At 38.9% G+C, this 26,504-nt stretch overlaps 1 protein-coding gene and 1 long non-coding RNA gene across 4 annotated transcripts in view; one reads left to right on the forward strand and one right to left on the reverse strand.

Moving 5' to 3' along the window:
- Window positions 1–1,553: 1,553 nt before the first annotated feature.
- igsf21a (immunoglobin superfamily, member 21a) overlaps window positions 1,554–26,504 on the forward strand; it is a 277,788-nt gene continuing 252,837 nt past the window's right edge. For all 3 annotated transcript variants that reach the window (XR_004568004.1, XM_034205655.1, XM_034205656.1), the window contains exon 1: window positions 1,554–1,984. Coding sequence is in view for 2 of the 3 variants with exons in the window: in XM_034205655.1 (XP_034061546.1) it covers window positions 1,846–1,984 (139 nt within the window). In the remaining variant the exon portion in view is untranslated. The remainder of the gene's footprint in view (window positions 1,985–26,504) is intronic.
- On the reverse strand, window positions 15,519–18,373 carry LOC117539472. The gene is made up of 3 exons (XR_004568005.1): window positions 18,317–18,373; window positions 16,848–16,997; window positions 15,519–16,709 (listed from the first exon to the last, which is right to left on the reverse strand). It is a non-coding gene; the product is annotated as an uncharacterized LOC117539472 (long non-coding RNA).

The raw sequence follows: 26,504 nt of genomic DNA on the forward strand, positions 1-26,504 counted from the left end.
CAAAACATCTTATAAAGAGACGTGCCATAGAACATGTTGCGAAACACAGAATAGCCATGTGTAGTTCTGGGGGGGGGGGGGGCTGGAGTCGGGGGCTGGACCCGTCCAATTCCAGTTTTGGAAAGTCTGCCGTGGTTCCATTCCATTTCATAGAGCTGTGACGCTCAGCATAACTCCAACATCCAATCACAGAGCTTGAGGACTAATCACAGGGTTTGTAAAGCAAGGCGGATGTTGTAGTCCCAAACGATAGCTGGGGATTGTGGGTAGTAGTGTCTTCGGAAACTGTAGTGTCTTAACTCCAAAAAAACTATTTGTTTCTCTGAATCGAAGGTTAAAAACACAAAAGCATTGTACACAATTTAAACCAATCAGTATTGTGTAATTAACAAGGATAAACTGATGTTTTTCAGTGGATGAGTAATGCAGATATCACTGTGTAATCATTTGACAGTGAGGGGAATATATCCGGTTTTATTATGAAAACTTTGAGGCCGGAAAAACTGTTTTCACCCACGCTAACTTTACATGGAAGCTGCATACACGTTATCCTGGCGAGACCTCAAATCATCTTCGTAATATCTATCAAACTATAGATCCTACACATCGGCTGGACGTGGATTCTAAGAGTACAATATACACTTCTCGCCAGAAATCGAATCAGAAAGCATTTTAATGGCCAAACTATTCCACAATTTAGGATTTTCCAGGAGCATGTTGTTTCTTACACCACCACTAGAGCACCTCTAGTGGTGGTGTAAGAAACAACATACACTTTAAAACGTGTCTCTGGGTCGTAATAAGGGCATGAACAATCGGCCTACTGTATATGGTCATTTTTTGTAGGAGGACAGGCTGCAATGAAGTGTGAGGCAACACATAAATAAATACATAACAACTCAAGCAATACATTACAGGGAAAATACTACAATACTTCTATTCCATTTCCATTTGTACTTCAACCTATGTTTTTATAAATATTTATTTATTTTATTTTAATACGTTGCAACTGTCACAAAACCTAATTTCTCCCTTGGATTAATTAAGTATTTTGATTGTTTGATTGAAAGAAATTAATATATGTGAAGAAGTACACCAGGCTATTTTAATCTTAATTATATGTACTAAATATAGTATACAATATATGCTTACTAACACTTTGTCTAGAATAAGTAAAAGCACCCTTTTCTTTGCAGAATAGAGTTTATCTATTTTTGCTGGGTGCACACAATAAGGTAACAAAAGCATTTAATATTCTCCTTAAAAAACAATTGATTTCCATTAAATATGGTATGCATGCTGCTCCATTTATGTATTCTTAATGTTGTGTTGGCTATAGTGGGCTACACCGGAGGATAAGGATCTTTAAAACCCTTTTTTTACAAGGAATACAAAACCACCAGAAATAAATCGGCTTAATGGACATAATTAGAGTGGTCTGAATTCAGGGTAGGATTAAGGAAAATTGTGTGAAATAAAAGAGCGAGTGATCAGGAATGACTGTGCGTCTGTGTGAAGGGTGGGAGGAGAGAGAGAGAGAGAGGAGAGAAAGAGAGGGAGCGAGGTGACTGAGGAGCACATATTCATCCAAACCTCCTTTTTTTCAGAGCCTATCTGCTGTGCGGCTCAGCTCAGCACCCTATTGTTTAAACAGGGAGGGAAAAATAACACTCGGCTTGTTCTATAGTCTCATCCAGTGAGTCATTTTATTTCTTTTTAAATCTGATGCTCGATTTCCAGCGCTCTGAATGCTGTCTTCATTGTCAACTTCTCCGATTTCTCCACTTAAGACTTGAGCTGCATCATGAGTAGTTTGGGAGCACCTTTCAATCGCATACCTCTGGAATGGTGGGGATTACACAGCCGAGACCCGGAGAGCATGTAAACGCAAATGGAGTTTGGGATTTATTGCAAAATAAGGGAAAGATGACCGTCTTCTCGCTGTGCTTGCTCTTGTGCGCGGATCTGCTGGATTTAGCCGTCGGTAAGTGTGACCCTGTCATATCATTTTCACACATATCGGAACCTCTTGCGCAGATCAGTGCGTGGGGTCTTGCAATAACTGTCAATGAGTTCCGAGATTCGTATCAGTGTAATTCTAACTGGCCATTGACAGGACAGCCGGATGGAGGCGATCGGTGCCACAATCGCCTCATGCCAACTTTCCCCCTCCGTGCCAACCAAGTCGTGGAGGAGAGAATACAATGAATAATGGTCGTATTCAGTCCGGGCTGCACAATGCGTGTGTTCAAAGCAAACATGCAAGAAGGGGGTTAGCAGGAGGCCTGGTTATGTATTAAGTCTTAATTCATCTGCATTGTCTATCACGACCAGTATAGCACCCACTTCTGATCCCCGCACCAAACCACGCCGAAGCGCACCGCTCGGTGTTCATGGTCACCGTCGCGTTTGCACATCGGATAGCGCCTGGGCTCAACATATATTAAAGTTGTTGCCTTGGAAAACATTAAAGTGCTGTTTTTGTTGTTGTGCGAAATTCTGCTCTCGGTGCACAGTAACGCTTTGTTCCGCACAGCGGTGGCATCAGTGTCTTCTCTCTGTGTTGACGCGTTTGGACATAAAAGGTGCACCTCATTGATCATTTCTCACGAGAGCGAATTGCGATTTTGAATAAAGTATGTGCATCGTTAAGAATGATTAGTATTGTACATGATCGTCTTGTGTGTGGGAATGTGTTAGTGCAATTTAAAGGAAGCCAGCCTCTGTGCTCCAAATGGTTGCAACATGTTCCATATATTGTAGCTCGTCCTCACATGCAGTCCTTGTGGCATTTTGCAGGGGCACTGTATTAATATGCTGTCATACATCAAGAGCTTGCATTACAAGACTGCACTGCAAGCAATGTATTCCCTTACAGAGGAATATAGAAAGAGTAGGCTGTGTATAAGGCTCCTTTTTTTATTCTGCTGGAGTTGGGCTCACTAGTGTTAACACCGTGGTGTTTGAAGGACTTCTGAGGAGAGTTCACTCCTGGCTACAACATCAAAGAAGCATATCTTACAAACTAACCTGTTCACCTCCGCTCATAGCTACAGGATGTTGTTGTTTTAAGTGTTTTTGACCTTGTTTGACCCATATAGGAAATCATTATCCCAGTTGAGCTTAACATAATGTCAAGTGATAAAATGCCACCAGGTCCGCCAACTACAAACAGGCCCCTATGTAAAGTACTTAGGACATCCTCAATAATGCAATCATGCTCATTTGAAAGATTCACAATAGCTTAGGTTACTTTGGTTGGATGTTATTGCATTGGAGTGACAGAGATGTTCCATGCAGGCGTTAACATTGATCTCAATGTAAACAAATAGTGAAAGGTGCAATTTAACCAATCAATTGGTTGCAGTTGAGTTGTAGTGACTTTCAGTCAGTTTGCATGGCTGTGGTTGGCTGGTGTTGTCACTACTGTTTATAGAAAATTATTCTGTGGATGAATATGGGTAAGCTATGCTATGGTGGTCGACAGGTGCAAAGCCCAAGCACTTACATTAGGAGAAAAGCACTTTACTTTCAAAAACATAAACAAAAATAAAAGCACCAATGTGCCAAAACACTTATAAATGAAGAAACACAAACTTTTCGAAATATATGCAAGGTTTACTAAAAGGGCTGCATAAACGAAACGCTGCAAATAGAAAACGCTGCAAAAAGCTCAAAACACAATGGAAAAGGGGACACTAAAAGGTTCTTGTTGATGTTTGGGGATTATAGAGTTGGCCAACTGTCACTTTTTGCGAAGTTAATCTGTTTCATAATTGTAAGTGTTTCATGGCTTATTTTAACAATGCTATTACACGATTAAGCTAGCTAGCTAACGTAGCTAACATATTTGACAAAACACGCATTTGCACCTGTCAGCCATGGTATTCTATATACTTTCCTCTGTTTTTTAGACATTACCTTTGATTCATACCATTATGGATATCACTTGTTTGTGTGTTTGTATCTTATAACAATATCAAGGTCTCTGTATTTCAATGTGTGTGCCAGTGTTATTCATTCCCCAAAGAGAGTGCCTGTGGTCAGTGATTCTATCTCATCTTATCTTAAAATGTCATGCAAGTAGAGGCTTCCCAACAGTTACTTTCATGTTGGCAAAGTATTTTAAGACATGGTGCTTACAGTATCTCATTTTAGAATTAAACTCTTTTATCCTCTCGGTTAACTCGAAGCACCATGCAACACCACTGCCTGCCAGATGTGTTCTTCCTTTAGAAATGTGGGCACCGCTCACACCCAGCTGTGCCCAAGAGCAAGCCTCAGCTATTGAAGTTCAGGATTCATGCTTGGCTGTGAAGCATGTCACATAGTCACTGTTTCAAGAGCAGGTTACATATTCGCTGGTTGGAGTTTATCCAGGAGTTACAGTTTTACACAATGTATTCATTCAGATTTGTAGTGGAGTATAGTCTTTCCCAAGAGATGCAATCCATAGGAAAAACAAAATCAAATATTTGGTATATTCTACACACACATGTTGGTGTTCTGCATGACAACAATTGGTGGGAGTCGTTCCTGTATCTTCCCTAACGTGACAACCCATTTGTCAGTCCATATGCTCAACATAGCTGTGTCTCCAGCCTATAGTGCACCTGTTACATCTAATTGACTTTTGCAACATCTGTGCAGACACACCATTATGAGGATTGATCTAGCCAGAGTGCTTACTCTGCAGGTCAAACATGCACATATAAATCCAATCCTATCCAAATGAGTTGAATTGGATCCTGGATTGACAAGGATCACTTTGTAGAAGAATATACATTGCCAAAGACTCAGAAAAAAACATTCCTGTTGGCTAAAGACTTTGTTCAACATTTTTGGGAAATGTGCTCATTCATTTTTTACTTTTTTTCTGAAGGAGGGAAATAAGCTAATGCATAGCCCTCTCCTATCTTTTTCCAGTAGAAGTTTAGCTTGGCTTTGCAAAAAGAGTGAACGCAGTGGGACAGCTAGCCTGGCTACATCTGAGGGTGACAAAAACATCCTTCATGGCGTCTGAAGCAAGCAATACACTTGAGTTTAATTATCTCTTTTAAATGAGTAACATGCCACACAATTTTTATCTTGAAGTAGCAACTTTCTCAAATTGTAGCTGGTAGCTTGGCAACCTGACTGAAAACACGACCTTAGGAAAAGTTGAATTTGCCTCTTAGCCAAGACATCATTTGGCAGCTAACTACTTATAACACTTTTTTTAAACCAGATTTAACGAAAGAGATATACAATGTGAATTAGTACGCAATGCAGCAAAGGTTCTGCATTGCGGCTTTTGTGGTATTTTGATTGGATAGAGGCAGGCACACTGTATTTGATTTTTGTGCCAATATCAAGGAAATAAAATAACTTTCTGCTCACTGTAGCCTTCAGTTTGTTGGGGGGAGGGGGGCAAATAAGAACATTAACCAACAGTTCAAACCAGGAAAGCATCCACCAGTCCAAAAGTGATTTGGTTATTTGGTCACATGATAATTAATACCTGCCAACCCTACCGATTTGGGCGCTAGTCTACCGCTTTTGACATGTTTCTACCGCCTACCGACTTAGCTGGCTTTCCCTACCGATTTTCAATATTCCCAAACTATAACAAATAAAAATGACACTACATAGACACTGGACTCGACTTTTGGCGGACACCGTTTGCAGCGTGTCTGTGATGGCATCATACAAACAGTCCTCTGTGTTTCTGAAAGAGAAACAACGTGCAGACCGGGGGTAACGCTGCGGGAAAGGCAGCGTTACACCCAGGGCTGATGTGTAATCACTCCCAAATGAGTTTAGGGGAACAGAGACGAGGCATTTGAGTCCTGCAGGATTTCCCCGTTAATATCAGTGTCTCGAAAACACATCCAGTGTTTGGTCTTTTCCGGAAGCATCCTACAGTGTCTCAACTGAAAGAGGACCACAAACACACAACAAATATAATACCATTTTGAGATTTGGGATATTTATCTCCCATTCTTTCACTTTTTCTAACATTTTCAACACCAAACATGTCGTTAATGTCTCTGTTAAGTGAACTACAGCAACCTGAAAGCCTGTACATTATTTATATTCAATTCAATTCAAGTTTATTTATATAGCCCAAAATCACAAATCCTATTTGTCTCAGAGGGCTTCACAAGTCAACAAACACAATTGGCAATGGAAAATACCAATTTAAAAAGGAACATAACACAATGACACAAATACAGTTAAAGTACAATAAATACAATTCATATTTATATCACACTTTATCAGTAGAAAAATGCAGGAAATGACTTTTTTAATGCAGTATTTTCTGATTTATGGCGCAACACAAAGATATTTCGCTCTGTGCAAACCTTTGAAAATGTCAACAACATGAAACAAGAATATGAACCTGGCTTTATCAAATGTTCACACAAGAGTTCTACATCCTGACACATCCTTCATCTACACTGTCTCAACTGAAAGAGGACCAGAAACACATACAAAATATAATAAAATGTGGAGACTTTGGGATATTTATCTCCCATTCTTTTACTTTTCGGGCATTTTACAGACCAGACATGTCGTTGATGTCACTGTTTACCAAACTACCACTTTTTCTGAAAAATGCATAAAATGATGCAATATATGTTAAATACATGGTTTATACATATCATTACTGGGGTTCCATTTCTTCTGATTACCTAATTTGGGCGTGCACATTTGCCGCGCGCAAACCTACCTATTTTGGATTTGGAAAGTTGGCATGTATGGATAATTCACATAAAATAAAAGTTCAATGGTATAACAACATAAACATAACAGAATCAGTTTACATTCCAGCAAACTATATAACAACTATAAATACAGTCAGTGTAGAAAAGGTGATAGAACATATGATTGATACAAAATCATACCAAATAATTTGTGAGGTATATGATCAATTCAAGACAATACCACCATTGAGCATGAGCTAGCTGTTAAGCTAATTTAATGCGCTCCAACTTCATAAACATTAACTAATTACGATTGCTACTCTGAGATCACTTGCTGCTATTCAAAGGATACTTTATAGTTTACTGTTAGGTTTTGATTTATGACTTCTTGTTAGGGAGAAATGAAAATACCCAGCACCCTAGAATTGAATTGGGAGGAAATTGGGTTATTCTTCTGGGTTTTATTTGGAAGAGATGGGCTGCTTTTCTCTGCAGTCTCATTTGTGTTTTTAGTTGGATATGAGGGGTGCATGTTAAAGTATTGTGTAGGTTAGCTTAATGGATTTTGTTGTCCATACAGACCTTATCTCCACACTCTAAAAACAAAATTAAATCCTTTCTAATAAGTTTGCTCAAGGTGGTATTAGTGTCTGCATTATAATGCCGTTTATGGATGAACAGACTTGCTTCGAAGGGCTTCTTTAAGAGATTAAAAACTACAGAAAAGAGTGTCCACAGTTGAATAAAAATGATATCAAATTGTATCTTTTTGATTCTTTTTCTCCAGCAAGAGCAGTTGGCCTTGTTGACATTTCTACTCATTTTCATCCTCTGGCCTAGACCATTTTCTCAGATCACTTTGACCTAATGGAAATCAAAGTATCTGTAATGCTGTATCTGATTTCCTTGTTTAGAACAATCTGTGGATGAAGTGTCTTGCACAGTAATACCAGACACGTCCTTCTGCATAATTCTTACTGAGGATAATGCTTTTCTTGAAAGCCTCATGAATAACTAAATCTCTCCTTGTTTACTCTCACAGCTAGTGACAATTGGCTGTCCACTGCAATCAAGTACGCACCTTCCCTCTGATGCTCATATTCATATATCTTGTTTTTGTGTAGTCCTTGCATGTCCTAGGCATAATAGAAAAACCGAGCGGGAACTGCTTTAGGTTGAGATTTGAACAGCTGTCTGTAAGTTCAAAGGACAATTTAGTTCAAGTACAAGGTGCTCTGATTTTATATAGATCAGGAAATGGGACAGGCGAGCTCTTGTGATTTTATACCAGTAGAATCTAGGAATATTGCAGGGATAAGGAACAAATTAATCTACGATCATTGACTCATGTTCACCGTGTCAAAGGCCAAAGGGATACTGAGCATTATGGAAAACCGACTTAAAGAGATATGTTTGTTTGGGTAATTTCTGTTGAAATGCAGAACACAGTCAATGAAAGTACTAAATGACATTACCGCTACAGGTGGTAGGTATACATTTATAGAGTGACAATCAACTAAACATGACTTGACACTGTGGCCTTTATGTTTGAATCTTTTATAGGTTAAAAACAGTATGAGTTCCTTCAGTGTGGGCTCATTTTAAACCCTTCTATTTGACTGCTGGAACAAAGCATCTATATACATATCTTGCCTCATGACACAGTGCTTGGTGTGTATTGTGAATCATTGCAGTTTTGACAGATGTAACAGGCACTCTAGTGTTGATGGTTTCCGGTGCTGTGTGACTGTGGGCACTGACCGATGGTCTTGACTCAAAGGAAGTGAGAAGAGTTGAAAAATGGGTTGTGGTTACACCACTATCTAACAATCACATGGCTTTGCATGAGCACTGCAGCTTTCAGCAGTTATATAAAGTTATTATACTCAGATTAGAAGCAGTCTGCATTGTTTTACTTTTCTATTGTTTTTATAAATAAATGTTCTTCTTACAGTACCCGCATACAGTATGTGCTTTTACTGGCAGGAATACATGCAATGCAACTGCTTGATTTTTTTTATTGATTTATTGCTCGACTCACTTCGAGAGAATGTGTGTTCTTCAAGACTACTAAACATATACTGTTTAATAAGTGCATCATTTGATATCATTCTATTGTATGCAGTTGATAGATTTCATTTTTTTCATTCCGGCACTGGCTCAGTCGGCAGGGGCTTGGACTGTGAGCCGTAGGGTCGTCGGTTCAAGTCCCCAACTTGAATGGAGTGTGGCCTGCTACTTGGAGAGTTCCCAGTTCACCTCCTGGGCCCTGCCGTGGTGCCCTTGAGCAAGGCACCGGACATCCCCCTTCCCCCCTCACTCCCATTGCTCTCCGGGCGCTGTACAATAGCTGCCCACTGCTCCTAGTACTAGGATGGGTTAAAAGCAGAGAACACATTTCACTGTTTGCCGTGTGCTCTGCATGTGTGAGCATTAAAGAGGGTTTCATCCCTCCGATTATATTCTATTAGATCATTAAATATACTTACATTTGTATTTATTTATTAGTTTTTTTATTAACAAGTACATATTATATAGTTGGTGTCAGTAAAATGTATAATCTACGATAAAAATAAATAAATAAAAATAAAAATAGTTTTACGATTTCTAAAGTTACTGATACGTCACATGTTTCCTGCTTGGGGCGCAGTCCGCACCTCTTCAATGCAACAGATAGGAGCAGCTCGGGGCGCACCCAAGCTGCGCCCAAAGCAGCTGTTGACACCGCCAACAACTAGGGGGCAGCAGGAGGCCAGAGTGAGTGATTGACGTTTGAATGAGAGAGAGTTAGACGGAGACGGAGTGTAAACAAAACTAGATAGCGAATATTCTTTAATCACTTAAAGAAACACCCTTTGAGAGGAGGACACTGGAGGGAAAGCTGAAAGTAAAAGAGCTCGGACCTGATCAGCTTGACATAGGCAGGAGTTAAGGACAGAGGAAGGCAGTATACCTGCTCTTTTTCAAGGAGCTGGTTTAGCAAAAGGCTTGGCTAACTACCTGTAGCAACACCAGGGCTATATTTTGCTTCCCCTGCCTCCCTTTTCAAACGTCAGGATCAGACCAGTCTATGGACCAGACCCAGCATGGACCCAGACAGATGTGAGTGACTAAAGCACATCAGAAAAAACGAAAAAGCTTGAACAAACTAGAGTCCACATGGATGATGCTATGCGACTAGCCATGTTTAGGAAAGTAAACACAGCTGTCCAATGAGGGCTACAGGATAGGGATCTGAAAGCATAATAAGGAGGTTGACAAAAATAGGCACTAAAATAATAGACTATCAAATGCTGTGTGCCTTTGAGCTAGCCCTGCGTTGTAATATGACATATGCTTTGAGTTTGTGTATATGTTTTCTTAAATGTTGGTAGAGCCCCCCCTGGAGAGAAATGCACCAGCCGCATGTAAATGGTCTGCAACACAACACGAAACTACTTTGAATCTCTGGTTGAGCTCTTAGACTTTTTTTAGATCACTTTGATCGAAAAGAGGAAATCAATACAGCAGGCTGAATGTATAGCTTCACAGAAGAATACACAAAAACCTGGGACCTTCTCCATACAGCAGTCACTGTAGATACCATGTGGGTGACTACCAATTGTCTCCTTCAGTGATCACCGGTCTGTTATATCACCTTTTAGTCTGGATCTTTTGTAACTTGAAATTGAATGTGATGAAAGAGGCACATTAAACGTTGAAACAGGTTGATGACCCAGAAATGCTATCTTTTGTTGAAGACCACTTTGCTAAGAATAAAAAAAAAGCTTTTAACTGAAGCTTTTAACTTTTAAGTTACCTCAAAAGGTCTTTGTGGTGGGATGGAGTCCCAGTGTGAAGTCAGTGAATACTGGTATAAGTGTATTACCTACATTTAGAGGAAAAAAACTCTACTGTCGCTGCTTGTAGCTGCCCTATTATGCTTTTCCTCTAGGTTATATAGGTGTTTGTGCAGGTAAATGGTCTGCAAAGGCTAACATTCCAAAGTTCCTTGCAGAGGGAGTTTCTCTCGCTCAAACTCCCCCCCCCTGCCTAAAATGCCTCCATTGGACTCTTTGTTTATTTCAATAACATAGTCACCACTATGTAACACTTGTGCTTCTATTGGCTAGCGCTTCAACACATTGTGCATGATAGGCTAAGGGGCGGGACATCCCAACAGAGCTAACAAATCAGAGCAGACTGGGCTCTGGTTTCAGACAGAGGGTGAAAAGAGGTGTTACAGCACAGTATAAGAGAAATAAAGACCATTTTGAACCTGAAAATGATGTCCTCTTTAAGACAAGGCCATCTTTAGCTTCCATAAAATGACATCTTTCCAAGTCAAAAATACTATGTGGTAAAGATATGATTCTATTTGGTGAGTAAGTTCACCAAAATCACAAAAAAGCTAAACATTTTCAATTACATTTTATATTTTGCACCAAAAGCAAAAGGCCTTCCACAATACGGTCTAATTGTCACATTGTTTCAAGATGTCCACATACAATTTAAAATTATTGCAGCGCCACAAACTAAGTTCTGCAGAAATCTCAAATAGGTAATCCTTTAACTTTGCTTTAAACCTTTGAGAGAATCACATTGTGCTATTTCTCAGAGAGACTGAATGAACGTGTTATGCTATTATTTAACCATACTCTCACTCATTCTGCACATTTTTCCATGTTTAAAACCGTTTTTACATTTCTCAGCCGTGCATGCATTTTTGCCTTTTCACATTGAGGTACGTGTGTTGATGTTGAAATAAATTCTGGCTTTTAGCCTCTTCAAAGGCATTCATTCCAAAAGCGTGACACCCTGAAATGTCTGAGACAGTGATAAGCCACATGAGAGAATAACACATTCTGAGCATTAGCATACATGCCAACTATCTGCTTTTCAGGTAAATGTGCAAAACCAAATCATCTCTTTGACATTTTGGATGAGGTTTAGTGTGGCGCTTTCAGTGAAGCGGTTATTTGAAAACCCTTAACATGATTTATTAACGCATGGTTTCTCCAGCCATGGGGTTTGCATCCAAGATGACTTGTTGCCTGGTAGCCTCGGGGCCCGAGGGGTTGACCACAGGGCGTACATCTTCCACAGTGCATATAGTGCAACATAATCTGTAACCATCATGACAAATCTGTCTCCCCCAGCTGCCATCACAACAGCCTTTTGCATGGAGAGGCTGAAAAGTTATTTCCTCTTCCGATATGGCTGAGATGCTTTCTCCAGCAGGGATGCTCCAAATGATCAAATGATAAAGCCTATGATTAGTAAAGACAACTAAATGCTTGGAGCACAGAAGTTCAAACAGCGCAGTAACTTCCCTCTCTCTCCCCCTGAAGTCCCTCATACGCAGATGAAGGCTTGCTTGCTGATGTCTTTGGCTTGCGTAGGAGTTTGAAGCTCTGTTTCCCTCAGCAGCTGATGGTTTGCAGAGATAGGAGCAAAGATAGACATTTGCAGGCTACATAAAGAAAGCATAACATCCTAGTTTGAGATGTACAGTACATAAACCATAAATTGTTTTTAAAGTGTCATATGTTCCCTACTATTATCTGTTACATTTCTTTTTTTCATGGATGTATCACTTTTGAAAATTAGCTTCTTGAATAAGTAGGGATTTTCTTGACAAGCTTTATCAGCAGCTTTACTTCATCCTCCGCTCACTTTTTCCTACGTGCTAATGTGGATTATGCGATTTCTCTTATCATGTTCAAACATGGCTGCTGAGTAATAACAATTGCTCTGCTACTGTGTCCCAACATTAGCCTCCTTATTAGAGACTTTGAGAAGTGCCTTGTATACTATACAGTACACTTATCTCTGCATTCAGGGATCATCACAGGGGGCTTAAGCTTCAAGGAGTAACACTGCTGTGCAGAGATGATATTTTATACACACACATTCAGATATTTTTGCAGTTTCTTGCATGCAATCAGCTTTACCTGATACACGGGAATTATTGGACTTGACTATGATTCAGTTTATAAAGATACAACACCAGTTGGCCTTGTGTAGCATACAGTGTGTTCAGTGTATTATGTTATAAAATAAAAAGGAGGGTCAGCATAACCTGCATTAGCAGTAAAATATACCAACATAATAAAACTAGATTGTAAAATTGCATTGTAAATTCAACACTAAATATGGATATAACACAGAATGGAAAAAGCTATAATAAAAGTCTGTAAGGAGTATTACATTGTGCAGTACCTCCTCATTTGTTTAGAATTATATGGAGAGTTTACTACGGCCTGAGCGCCGGCTGAGTCGAAGCACATTTTCATGTTTTTTTAATGTTATCAATATTATTTTGAACTGAAAACAATTGCATTTTTGAGGGTCTAAACGTATTCCGAAAGTGGATTTTGAGTGTTTGGTAGGATCATCAGGACTGGTTAGAATGTGACATTTCGGTCGTCACGTTCTCAGGGTGTCGATTAAAAGCTCTATAGCGCCCCCCCCCCCTTCAACAATAGGTGTATGCATTATGGTGAGAACTACAAAAAATCCTATTGGAGGAAGTTGGCCATTTTGAATTGTATGTGCCATTTTTTGCACTTTTCAAATGCCATATCGTAACTCTGACAGTTTTCATTCGATCAACTTCAAATTTCGTAAGTACTTTTCATAATTGACCAATCGTCATAGTTCCATAGGATATAAATTGTATAACCTATACATAGATGACTTTTAATCTCACATTTAAATACTAATACTTGAACAAGTAGTAACCCTATTCTAAACGTCCCTTTCGAGTGCCAGTCACTGTAAATGCCCCTAAAGCGCTGTTTGCCTTTTTGGTTTTAAATCTTCCGTTTCTCTTTTCTAGAGCTATTCAAAGCCTTCTCCTAGGCAGTGAATGCAGCTACGCAGAGGTTTCATGAAAAATCCAGATTAGGCGTGAAAAAAGGGAAGAGATGTGGGGGCAAAGGAGGGGGGGGGAAGCTCTAATCTGCGCATTGACGTCACTCTTGGTCTGAAGCTGTGCAGATGGGAGTAAGGGAGGATTGTGTGGGCTATGCATTTTATGACAACAGATTATTTCCTTTTATGCATGCTGACTTCCTCCATGTGAGCCACATTTCTTCCCCTGGGGACAGTATTCCCACATCACAAAGACATACATCTCCAGTCGCAGGAGCAGGTTTTAGTGAAGTTCCACAGACAGAGTTGGTCTGTGATAGGACAAGTCTCTGTTCATCCTGCAATATCTGTCATTTATGATAACATTTATCAGCAAACCTTTGATCCACTGCAGACAGTATCTTGCAAATTCAGAGAAGTAATCTCCTGAGCATGTGACATGAATTATACAATGATAGAAACTGCTGTTGCATACGGATCATGCCCTGTATTAGAGATGATTGTGTTACTATTGGGCTTAGTATTGCGAGGGTGTTTCATATTTCAGGGTGATTAACTTAACTTTTTCCACATGCTCTTCAATTCTTAATTTTATATAAAGCATACATGATCTAATTTATTCTTGCCCAATAAAACTGTTAGAGGTAATTTAACACTGCGGTGAGTGTTAGTAACCCTTCTATCTTGTAACAGTACAAGTACAATGATCTCAGGAAAGCGAAATACAAATATTTTCAGGAAGCAACTGCGATGACTCCTCGCTGTTTTTTGCTGTGTTGCTGTTTGTGCCTGGAGGAATTAACCTTTGTATGAAAGTATATAGGCTAGGCCTAATGTGGGTGTGATTCTGTCGTTCTGATTGCAATCTCTTAAGGCATGCAAGCATACAGTTCCAATCTGTTTGCATTTAACTTAACTGGCCACAGTTATCTTTGGAGAGCACAGCGCTCATTTCACGAGGTTATCTGCTGTTCCTTTTGTTTCTTGAGACTGTTGGCCAGTATCTTAAACTTTGTTGAAGCACTAACTCTCCATCATATTTTTCTTAAAGATAATTTTTTAGCTGTGTAACTTTGGAGTTTCAATATGGAGCAACTGTTAGCATAACCATAATTTAGTACAAGGCTCACAATGTGTTGCGTTTTCAAAAAATGTGCATCAAATGTTACTGTCCATTTACCATTAAAGTGCGTATATATAGAGAACATCTGCTACATCACATTGTGAGGCATGTGAGTACATGGCGACAGGGTGTTGCAGAGATTTTCTAGGCAACAGCGCTCAAATTCAGACTTATTGAACACATCATTACGAGTACAATTATTCTGACTGGTGTTTTGGTGAACTATCCGTTTAGATCAGGGGTGCCCAACCAGTCGATCGCGAGATGTGTCTAAAAATAGAACAACAATATTCTGTTTTATCGTTAATGTCCTATACATAATCTTCCTGTGCCAGAATAATGCACTTGAACGCATCAAAGCTTTGTTATTGGCCGGCGTGACCCCATGTGTCAGGGCGTGGCGTGTCAACAGGAGTGACAGTCCCAATAGACTAGAGTCTGGATGCAAGGAGGCGGATCCTATAGGGGGCGTTTCCTAAAGGGTTATGAACCCCGCCCCCCACGTATTTCTTAAAGGTATATGACGCTCTCTGTTTTTAATGTTTTGAATGAATCAAACGAACTTTGAAAAATAATAATTATAATTAATTTGCATAAAGAATGAAGAGTATACAACCCACAGAGAAGACAAATTCATAAATTGTAGGCATATCATTTTTCACTGTTTGTGCAGTGGTAGTAATTATTATTCAAATCAATCAACTACGTTTTATGGAAGATATTGCTGTATATCATTTAACAACATGAGTAGAGGTTTCTGTACACCTAAAATACTGAAGTTGAAGTTACTGTCCTGATGTGTATCATTTATTTGTTCATGTTGTGTCTGGTGGTAAGATTAATAAAAAAATATATACAGTACATACAAAGAGGAAAGTCTTTATTAAACAAACATTTTATTGGCTGTTCTAATTATTATTAACCCCATCAGCCATTTTCATGGAAGGTGCCTCCAGCATCATAAAAACAGTCAATGCTGCAGAATCCAACAGAGGAATTTTTCCTGGGCAAACAGTGCAAAAGTTCTCAAGAGGTATGAGGCGCTTTGGCAGTGTCTCCATGTTCTGCGGTGAACATGCATCCGTTGACAGAACAGCTGGCAATTTCTTGTGGTCCAACAAGTAAAGAACAAGTGATGTCAAAGCGGCTCCCTCAGGTGGATAGAGAATGTCCTCAGTACTGTGGCCTTCAGGAACAGATTCAACAAAGGTCTCAAACACATCACTGTCTGTACTTCAGACCTTTAGGAAGAGTTCAGGTCGGGTCTGATTCAAGTGCCATTTTGCTATGGACTTATGAGCACAGGAATTATTTGGCTTTGAGCATGGACACTGCCAAGCATTTATTTTTACGTCATAACATACAGACACTCTCCCTAACCGCGAATATTATGAGGTGCATGTTTCAAGTACTGACACAAACTCTTGATGCGCCACTGCAAAATGTCACTACTTTACTCAGTGGGCTGTTTTCAGACTTAGCTTTCTCCTTTCTGACTAGACACATTCTTTTTGTGTTGTCAGAAATCCATTTCTTCCCAACCATATCTGACAGAACTTCCTCCTTCAGTGTGACGTCTGGTTTGGATGAAGTAGGACAGTATATCAGAGACCTAACATGAATACACTCAAACCCTAATAAGTTACTTCTTCTGGAAAATTCTGATGCCTGCTTGCAATTTTCAAGTTCACAAACAACTTGGTGGCTGTTTCCCCAGGTGAACTTCTGTACATGAATGGGGTTTCTCAGCCCAGAAAATGTTCTTCCAACAGCAAAAATGCCCTTTTTGAGGTCTAAGCATTGGGATGGAAGATGGTGATTAGAAGTAATATCAGGAACAGATGATGAGTGACGTCGATCCATGTGGGTCTTGAGGTTTTTCATATATAATTCAGTTTTACACAAAGGGCATGTTGTCCTTTTGGCCCTTGACTGGACTACTTTGCTGCGACTGATGGCTTGGAGTGGAGTGGAGGCTACAGATGCTGTGGCAATTTGGGAGGCTGCAGAGGTGACAGGGTAGGCTGAGGAGGAGACAGTGGCGGCTGGTGGGGAGACAGTGGATAGATTACATTATAGCAGTATAGTTGTATAATACATTTTTCCCATGTTTTGTTTAAGTTGTGTTTAGGGGGAATAAGGTTATGACCACTGCTTCTGGTGTGTTCATATGCATCACTTACTCTGGCGAAGCGATCCAACGCTGCAGGCTGCCACTGCGCACTTCTGAACATGATTCATAATAGTGGGCTGGGTTCTGAACTCCCCACAGTAGCAGCAGTGGAAATGTGGCGATTTGCAACACACCCCATTGCACCTGTACATTGTGAATCCTACAAAGAGAAATCCAGTTTACAAATGACTTAATTCTTAAGGGAATATAAAAATCTAAATTGTATTCAAATTCACATTAGAATAATATTAGTTAGTAATAGTTAATTGGTTAGACTAACTAAAATTAGTCAACTATTTGTACATTTTGGAAGATCTGCAACATTTATTTAGATTAAGAAATACCTCCATGTTTAACAGCCGTTCTCCTATGGGTCTGCAGATGTGCCGCAATATGGCCATAGTCCCCCACCTTGCTGCAGAATTTGCACTTGTATTTATTAGTGCCTTCACAAAGGCCATCCCCCTTGTAAACAGTTGGGTGAATCTGGAAGAAAATGAGGAATTGTTTACTATTCAAACTGTTTTTATTTGCACTTTCAACAGTAACCATTCATATCACATAAATGACAGGAACGTTTTTGAATGAGCTTTGATATTTATATTTTAATTGGATTGCTTATTAGTTTATGCAGCTCAAGGGGTCACATCATGTATATAATATAACTAGTGTTTTTGCTTATCGATATTAGGAAGTTTTTATTATGTTACATTCTTTAACCTATCTTTAATAGTGTTAGGTGAGCTATTAAGCATGTGTTAGATGACCAGTGACTCTTCTCTAATCATATTACTTTACCACATTTCTGATGATGCCATAACTAATGTTACATAATTATAGAAGACACATCCGAAGTGTTATTTTTACATATTGATTAGCAGCCGACATTTACTGAAAGGATGCGTCCGTCTCTCGTCTGGTTCATTACAACTAGTAGTTACAAACTGTTACAGTTACAACCTTAATCAGTACCGCACATCTTATTACTCAATTCAACCAACCAAGCTAGCCATGTTGTCTATCCGAATCCATACCATATTATTTGATTAAGTTACAGTATGTAGGGCAGGCCTACTTATATTTCCAAGATAATACAAGAGTACACTAGCATCATGCTAAGTGCTGGTTAGCATCACAGCATATACGCTAACCTTAGGTCAATTAGATGATCAGCTTTGGTAACACAAATCAGTATTGTTACCGAGCCTGATAATCTATTGACCTATCTAAGCTTAACGTTATTACAACAGTAGAGTAGGCCTGGTTGCAAACGGGACTATAGGCCAACGTGTTTATAGCATCATGCTAAATTAGCATTTAATACCACAAACATTTTGACCACATACAAATATTATTTACTTTATTAACGCTTAACGAGGTTGGACAGTCGATGTTGTACTTTGATAATGAGACAATTGTGTGTTAAGAAAAATGACATTACAATAAATATAAACATGCATCTCTGGAAAATACTATTACCGCTGTTTCAACTTGTTGTTCGGCCATCTTGAAAGAACGAATGACTTCTTCTGCGAGGATTTATAAAAGCAGCTGGAATCCCTTAAGTTGCATTACTGCCACCTACAGTATGTATTTGTGCTGAGTGTCATTATTCTATTGGATAAAAAAAGTTAGGAAACGCCCCCTATAGGATCCGCCCCTATAGGATCCGCCCCTATAGGATCCGCCTCCTTGCTGCGGTCTGCATCCAGACCCATCTCGACAGTCCGCACACACACAAGACCGCAATTATGGCAGAAGCAAAAAAGCCCAAAATATATAATTTTCCCTCCGAGTGGGAGGATGATTATTTTTGTATTTATTCCAATTCAAAGTCCATCTGTCTCATCTGCAATGCGAGCGTGGCTTTATCGAAGAAGGGTAATTTAGGAGCGGCATTTCAAAACAGTGCACAAACGCTACGAGACGGAATTCCCTCCTAATTCTGCCCTACGCTCCCAAAAGGGGAGGGGCCTGAAAGGACAGCTAAATGCACAGCAGTCCATTTTCACCAGGCCCAACAACAAGAGCAAGGCTGCTACCAGAGCATCTTATCGTGGCAGTCACGTTCTTGCGAAACACATGAAGTCTTTCAAAGACGGCGAAGTTGTGAAAGAAGCTTTCCTGGAGGCTGGCGACGCGCTTTTGGGGACAGTAAAAATAACAGTAGCATTTCAACAGGTTTTTGATATAATAAAAATAGAGTCTTTTCTTTTTTTCCTGTATCATATGTGGCAGCACTGTTCAATGTTTCTAGAAAACATTACACTGTAGTATGTGACGTGTGAATAAACTCCAACACTGTATCAACAACACTGTTGTGTAACTTCAGTAAAATACTTGTATGTGTGTAGATTAGAAAGAGGTAAGATAAAGGATCTGCAGTATTTTATGAAGTATTAATCGTACAAAGGTCAGTTTTATACAAGTAGAAGTGTGTATTTACCTGGTAGTAATGGCTACACCTCTCTATTTGGACTGGTAGATCTCGGCAGACTGGCAACTTTAAAAGTAGCTCTCGGTTCAAAAAAGGTTGGGCACCCCTGGTTTAGATGAATGTCTTGCCGTGCTGCTAAGATGCATTTGATCAGAACCTCAGAGCAAGTGCTTCTTGAGAGGGTAGATTTAGCATCTCCATTCATTTGTCATGGAATACGTTTTATTTTTTTAATTCTTAGATAAGAATCCTCTAATGGTCTATCTGACAGATGTCCGATTTCTGTAATTTTCGGAGAGTTGAGCAGACAGATACTTTGCTATCAACTGCTGTAATTATTTTAGAATTCATTGGACATGATTATTCTGGGTCATCAAACACATTCTATTCTGCCGAATACATTTATTTTACCTTAATAACAATAGTCACACTGTAAAGTTGCATGTTTAATGTTTTTTGATGGATTTAATCAGGCTCTTACACACAACTGCATGCTAAACTGGTAGCTTAACTTGCCATTAGCTGCTGTTGTTAACACCATAACATCTCCAATTATTCAATGAAGGTGTTCTATAATCTCGTATCCCTCTTGCCGATTGTCCTTAGACAGAGGGTGGTAATGCCCAACAGGCTCCCATGTGTTATTGGACCTCTCGCTAGGTTGAGATTCTATCCAGACTGTAATGAAAGTGATGAATATGAGCTGGGAATAGGGGAAAGGAATCTTTGGCTCTGACGCAGCAGAGCAAAGTCAGCCCTCGGCCATGGATCAAGTTTGTGCTGAAATACCCCCACTGGATTGTACTTAATCAAACTTGGAAGCAGCGTTGGGAAGCGATGGTAACGGGGAAAGGGAGTAGGCAGAAAAAGGCCTGGAGAGCTGTGCTTTTTTAAGGGTGTAATAAGTAGATCAGTAGATCTCTTTCAGAGCTTTCGTCATGAACTAAAAACTCGCTCTTGATTAATTAACACAACAACTGTTACAAACTGACCCGCACTTGATTAAGCCTATTTTAAAGATGCGTGTTGGCACCTTTAAGGACAAATGTGTGGAATTTTGGGAGACCTAATAGTAGAAAGGGAATAATGATAATCGTTTTCAGTAGTCTATAATTGAGTACAAATAAGAAACACAATGTGGGTTAACAACAAATGGATTCCGCCACTTTCTGAGATATTTTGCAGTTACAAAGTGCTGCTAAAGATTATTTATGAACCTCAGTAGTGAACAGTTTCTTCATGTTGGGAAAGAAAAGGACTCTTCTGTTTCCATAAATATTACACAACACACCATATGGAACTCTATGATATAGGCCTACTTCAGCTGTGCAGCTGTTTTGTATAGGGAGCACACATCTACATAATGGATTTGACAGATCTTCAATATTAAAGAATCTGGATTTGAAGCGCAGACATTCTTTGAACGTCTCTAAGAGATGGTTTTGGCACTTAAAATAAACAAGTGCTTGAGCAATGCTGATGTTTATTTATTTCTTGCCCTTAAGGGTAATGTTGTCTTGACATTGTTTCACTTTGTAGTTATCTTGTCAAGCCTTGAAAACATTTTTACCTTGCGTATTAAATATTCGTTATGCACCTGTTGGGCAAAAGCAACTGCAAAGTTGAATTGAATTGCTTTCCTGTCATTTCAGCAGTTTGATTTACGCACCCACTCAACTGCTCGGTTTCCTCATGTGGCTGCTTCTTCCAGGGGGAGTTGAATGTAAGAGAAAGCTCACATTAGTCCTCGTCACAGCTGACTGAACATTGGGCTACATTCTGCAGGATAGTGAGATTTCCATCATGTCATAGTAACACTCCGGGATAGAAGACGCCAGGATGCAGTCAGATTGTACATTCAATGGAGTGTATTATCAGTTTTGTTTGCCATTTTCATCTAATCTCCCTATTCCGTGCAAACCCAATGAATATTTATGCCAAGCCTTGATTTTGCACAAGGAGAAACATTCGATGCACATTGACTTCATTCAAATTCAGTGCAGTCTCTTTGATATCAGTTGTTGGACATCTGATGCCACGACAACAAAACAGATGTCATGTAATTAAAAGTAACCCAGTGATATATTTGTATTTCTTTATTTAGAAACATAGAGGGCACTGCTGTATGGGGACAGCTGGGCATGACTTACTGGCGGATTATTGCGGGACACACTCCGTCATTTGGTTTGAGGGAGTGAACAAAGGTCTTTGCTTCACATTCCTACGATAAAATTATAATTTGAGTGGATGGAACATGTCAAAATAAGTGCCATTAGCAGTTTTATAATATGTAAATGATCTCCTTCCGGCATGATGGATTCATTGAGATTAGGAGAAGACTATTTTCTTTGGAGAATTAAAGTGCAATGTGAATTAGACATCTGTCACGATGTATATGTGTGATCTCTTCCTCCCTCCCTCCTTCCCATCCCATTCACTCGTGGCAGGACACACACACTGGCTGCTATTCGTGTTTAGAGACATAATCTCAGCATAAAGAATCAAATGGAGCGTGTCAGTTGTCGGGCTTGAGTATCCATAATTCCTCATCTTTAACCATTCCATCTGCAGCAACACAGTAGTTAATATTATTTCCATTGTTTAAGCTCCACCCATGAGGAAAGACAGCTGACGAAAGGATTATGCTATATTAAGCCCGAAAAAAGATCAGGCTGAAACAACACATTTTTCCTTTCTTTGTTATCGTGCCCTCGCGGGTTGGTTTGTTAAAATAACTCTGGATAATGATACGCCCACTGGAGATTAACACAACACCTGCTCAGGTTACATTCAAGCACTATTCTAAATGTCACTGTTTACAATTCAAACTAAAGCTTTATATGACAAAAGCCTTTCAAGATCACAACCACTGTTCAGGCAAATCTCACTCTATCATGCACAGTTAAGGCAACCTGCTGCTTCCCCTGCCACGTCAGAACACATGCTATTAAAATATGACTTGAACATAGAAGAACAATACATCCTAACACATCACACACAAATAAACTGCATCACTTAATCTTATAATTAAAGGTATAGTTGACAGTAGCTATCCCATTCAACATAGAAAAGCCAGAATTGTTTCACCTCTCTATTGTTGACTTACTTTCTCAACCAACATAAGTCCCTTGGCTTGTTTCCTGCCCTACAAATATAAATGGAGCTGTATTATTATTATATATATTTTGATGTGATGTTTAACCCTTAATAGGGCAAGCAAGTATATGTAATTTGGAAATACTTGATTGCTATGTCTAGTAAATTAGTGCACTGATCTTACTACCATATTAGAATGACGTTACATACATTGACACAGTCTGTCAAATGATTGTACGCCACAGGATACATTTAAGGGTTAATTCTGGCAACAAATTAGGTTTTTTTTAGACCTAGAATACTGATGATAATAAGCACCATAACATGTAACATACTAGAATGTTGCAATTTCCATCGCTCCAGAAGTATGAGAAGATGTAAAGCACCATGCCTTTCTCTCATGTCCAGCAATTTTTGCTTTTACCTATTAGGAAGTGCAACAAAAAAAAGCATGCAATGAATGCAAAATATGTCAATGGACAGAGTGTCCATGTGCCCCTTCTTTACTGACTGAATCAATATTCTCACCTGTCTCTCAGTGTTTCATTGATGACGCTAAACAGAATGCAGGATTTTACTACAAGTGAGTCAAATGTACTCGGTGGCCCACAAGAAAAAAGTTCCAGAAAGAATGACTCTAGTAGTACCTGTCACACCCATGTGTCATGATGTAATTGGTATAGGTCCACCGATGCACTTCATAGATTGAAGAATGGTAGCTATAAATTGTTTCTACTTTTCCAGTACTTCAGTCGGAGATAATAGTTGGACAGTTGGTCAATAATACTCGCAAAGACATTCCACTAATGAGGCTTCATGCAGAGTGATCGGAATTGGCATTGTCCATACTGCAATTAGTGGATTCTGTAACAAAGCAAACATCAAGGATATTATTTGACACAAATTAATAAATGTTTGCCCAGTAAAATATCAAAATCAAGAAATTCCATTATTTATATGATTGTTGTTATACTATACTATAAACCTGTACCAGTGACCAGAACTAAAACAAAAATAAGGCTTATTTATTTAAAGTTGATGCATTTCAAAGTCAGGTTTTCAGATATTTAATAATATACATATAATGCTAATCATTGCTAATTGAATTAAGTCAAAAACGAATAAATGTCACAGGAACTCAAAATATTGCAGCCTGTCCTCCTACAAAAAACGGCCATATAGGCCGATTGTTCATGCCCTTATTATGACCCAGAGACACGTTTTAAAGTGTATGTTGATTCTTACACGACCACTAGAGGTGCTCTAGTGGTCCCGGCCCGGCCCGTTCATTGCAAACGCTCCGGAGGGACGTTTATTCACAAATAACCCTCTCTGGAAAATCCTAAATTGTGGAATAGTTTGGCCATTAAAATGCTTTCTGATTCGATTTCTGGCGAGAAGTGTATATTGTACTCTTAGAATCCACATCCAGTCGATGTGTAGGATCTATAGTTTGATAGATATTACGAAGATGATTTGAGGTCTCGCCAGGATAACGTGTTTGCAGCTTCCATGTAAAGTTAGCGTGGGTGAAAACAGTTTTTCCGGCCTCGAAGTTTTCATAATAAAACCGGATATATTCCCCTCACTGTCAAATGATTACACAGTGATATCTGCATTACTCATCCACTGAAAAACATCAGTTTATCCTTGTTAATTACACAATATTGATTGGTTTAAATTGTGTACAATGCTTTTGTGTTTTTAACTTTCGATTCAGAGAAACAAATAGTTTTTTCGGAGTTAAGACACTACAGTTTCCGAAGACACTACACTACCCAGAATCCCCAGCTATCGTTTGGGACTACAACATCCGCCTTGCTTTACAAACCCTGTGATTAGTCCTCAAGCTCTGTGATTGGATGTTGGAGTTACGCTGAGCGTCACAGCTCCATGAAATGGAATGGAACCACGGCAGACTTTCCAAAACTGGACTTGGACGGGTCCAGCCCCCGACTCCAGTCCCCCCCCCAGAACTACACATGCTGGCTATTGTGTGTTTCGCAACATGTTCTATGGCACGTCTCTTTATAAGACGTTTTCGTATTTCCCACAATTAGAAGTTGCCAGTATTAAACTGTGTACACCCTGGAGGTTTAGGTGATAAGAAACACAGTGGTGTTATCAAATGTAAAACATATAATTAATAAATGGGTGAATTAATATACCCACATGACACCTAAGGTCAGAAGAGCTTTATTTAACAGCTGGTCTTATGTCTGTGACCCCTCCTGTTGTTCATTGATAAGCCTGAAACATGCACTTGTCAAGGTTCAGAGGCACATTTTGCAAATATGGCAGTAGCCATCGATCATCTTAAGATAAGATAAGATATACTTTATTGATCCCAAGTTGGGAAATGTTTTTGTTACAGCAGCATACTACTTTGTTCTACTCCACTACAATTCAGAGGTTAACCTGGTATTTTTACTCCATTACATTTATTTTAGTTACTTTGCAGATTCTGATTAATGATGTGAAATATAAACAACCCTTAAATCAGACTTTAGTTTAACCTCAGTCAAATTCAGGGAAGGTGATTGTCAAGTGCCAACAGAAACTATGCAATATATTGGACGTTAAGTACTTTGTCAGACTTCATATTTATCTGTGGATAACCCCAACGTGTTTTTCTTATTTAAAAGAAGACCTTAACTTAAAGTAATCTTTAATGTTTTAGCCTTATTAGTTTGTCTGTTTTGCATATCCTCCTGTTAATATCTTTGGACGTCCTGCACTAAACTGTTTTATTGTAGAGATCACTAAGTATCTTCTTGATATTTTATATTCTATATTTCTATCATGCCTTCTACTGTCCCCCTATTGTGTATGTAGGCTACATCAAATAAAACGTATTCAACAACAACATTCAATAACGTGCTTTAACCACTAGGCGGTGCGGGTTAAAAAACAGTGGTGTAGTTAATAAAACATAATAATATCAAACATAATATGACTATTAATTTTATTGTGAAATTAAAACAGAACGGTAAAGGAAAATACAGTTTCAGTCTCTCGATTTGAAGCTTATGCATTGTACCATGAACCTGTAGAGACCTGTAACAGTCAACTGCATGACGAGTTGGAAAGGTAGTAAATAATATCTTTAAAAACTACAAAAAATCCCTTTCTATCAGCTGTGCACCGTTATGGTGTAAATATAGCCTATCTACCAATTGGATCAAATGTAAAAGTCAGCCGAATTAGTGTTGATACTGCAAGGAGACGTATTGTGTGAAAAGAAATGGAAGATGTTGTTTAATTGCTAATATATTTATGATCCACGTCACGTATTCAGTTTTAGCGGCATTTCTTACAGTTTGTCAAAAGGTCTTCTGATCAGGGCTCTATAAATAAATATCTACGGCAGATATGTAATATTTAATGCAGCCGAACCGTGTATTACAATGCCGTTATGTGATGACTTCCAAAGAGAAAAGCAAGAACACTCGGAATAAAGTATTATTTTATTTAAAAACATTTTTTTTCCGATTTTCACATCATATAAACACCATATCCCAAAATGCATTGCATCAATGCATCAAAACCTCTGAAAAAAGAAAGGTGTCTCTCAGAATCGAAAGAGAAAAACACAAAAGTATTGTACACAATTTAAACCAATAAATGTCGTATAATTAACAAGGATAAACTGATTTTTTTTTAGTGGATGAGTAATGCAGATATCACTGTTAAATCATTTGATCATTGGTTTTATTATGAAAACGTTGAGACCGGAAATACTGTTTTTAACCCGTAACTTTACATGGAGGCTGCCGCATACCTCAAATCATCTTCGTAATATCTATCAAACTATAGATCCTACATATCGACTGGACGTGGATTCTAAAAGTACAATATACACTTCTCGCTAGAAATCTAATCAAAAAGCATTTTAATGGCCAAACTATCCTACAATTTATGATTTTACAGAGAGGGTTATTTGTGAATAAACGACCATCTGTAACGTTTGCATTCAACGGGAGCACTAGAGGGCGAAAACTTTAAAACGTAATTATAGGACGTATTAAGCGCTTGAACAAACAACATATTTGGTCGTAATAAGGGCCTGAACAATCGGCCCATTTGGTCGTTTGAGTTGGAGGACTTGGAAGTATTTTTCATTAAAGTTTACAC

The sequence above is a fragment of the Gymnodraco acuticeps genome, unplaced genomic scaffold, assembly GCF_902827175.1.
Source record: "Gymnodraco acuticeps unplaced genomic scaffold, fGymAcu1.1, whole genome shotgun sequence".
Classification (NCBI taxonomy): domain Eukaryota; kingdom Metazoa; phylum Chordata; class Actinopteri; order Perciformes; family Bathydraconidae; genus Gymnodraco; species Gymnodraco acuticeps.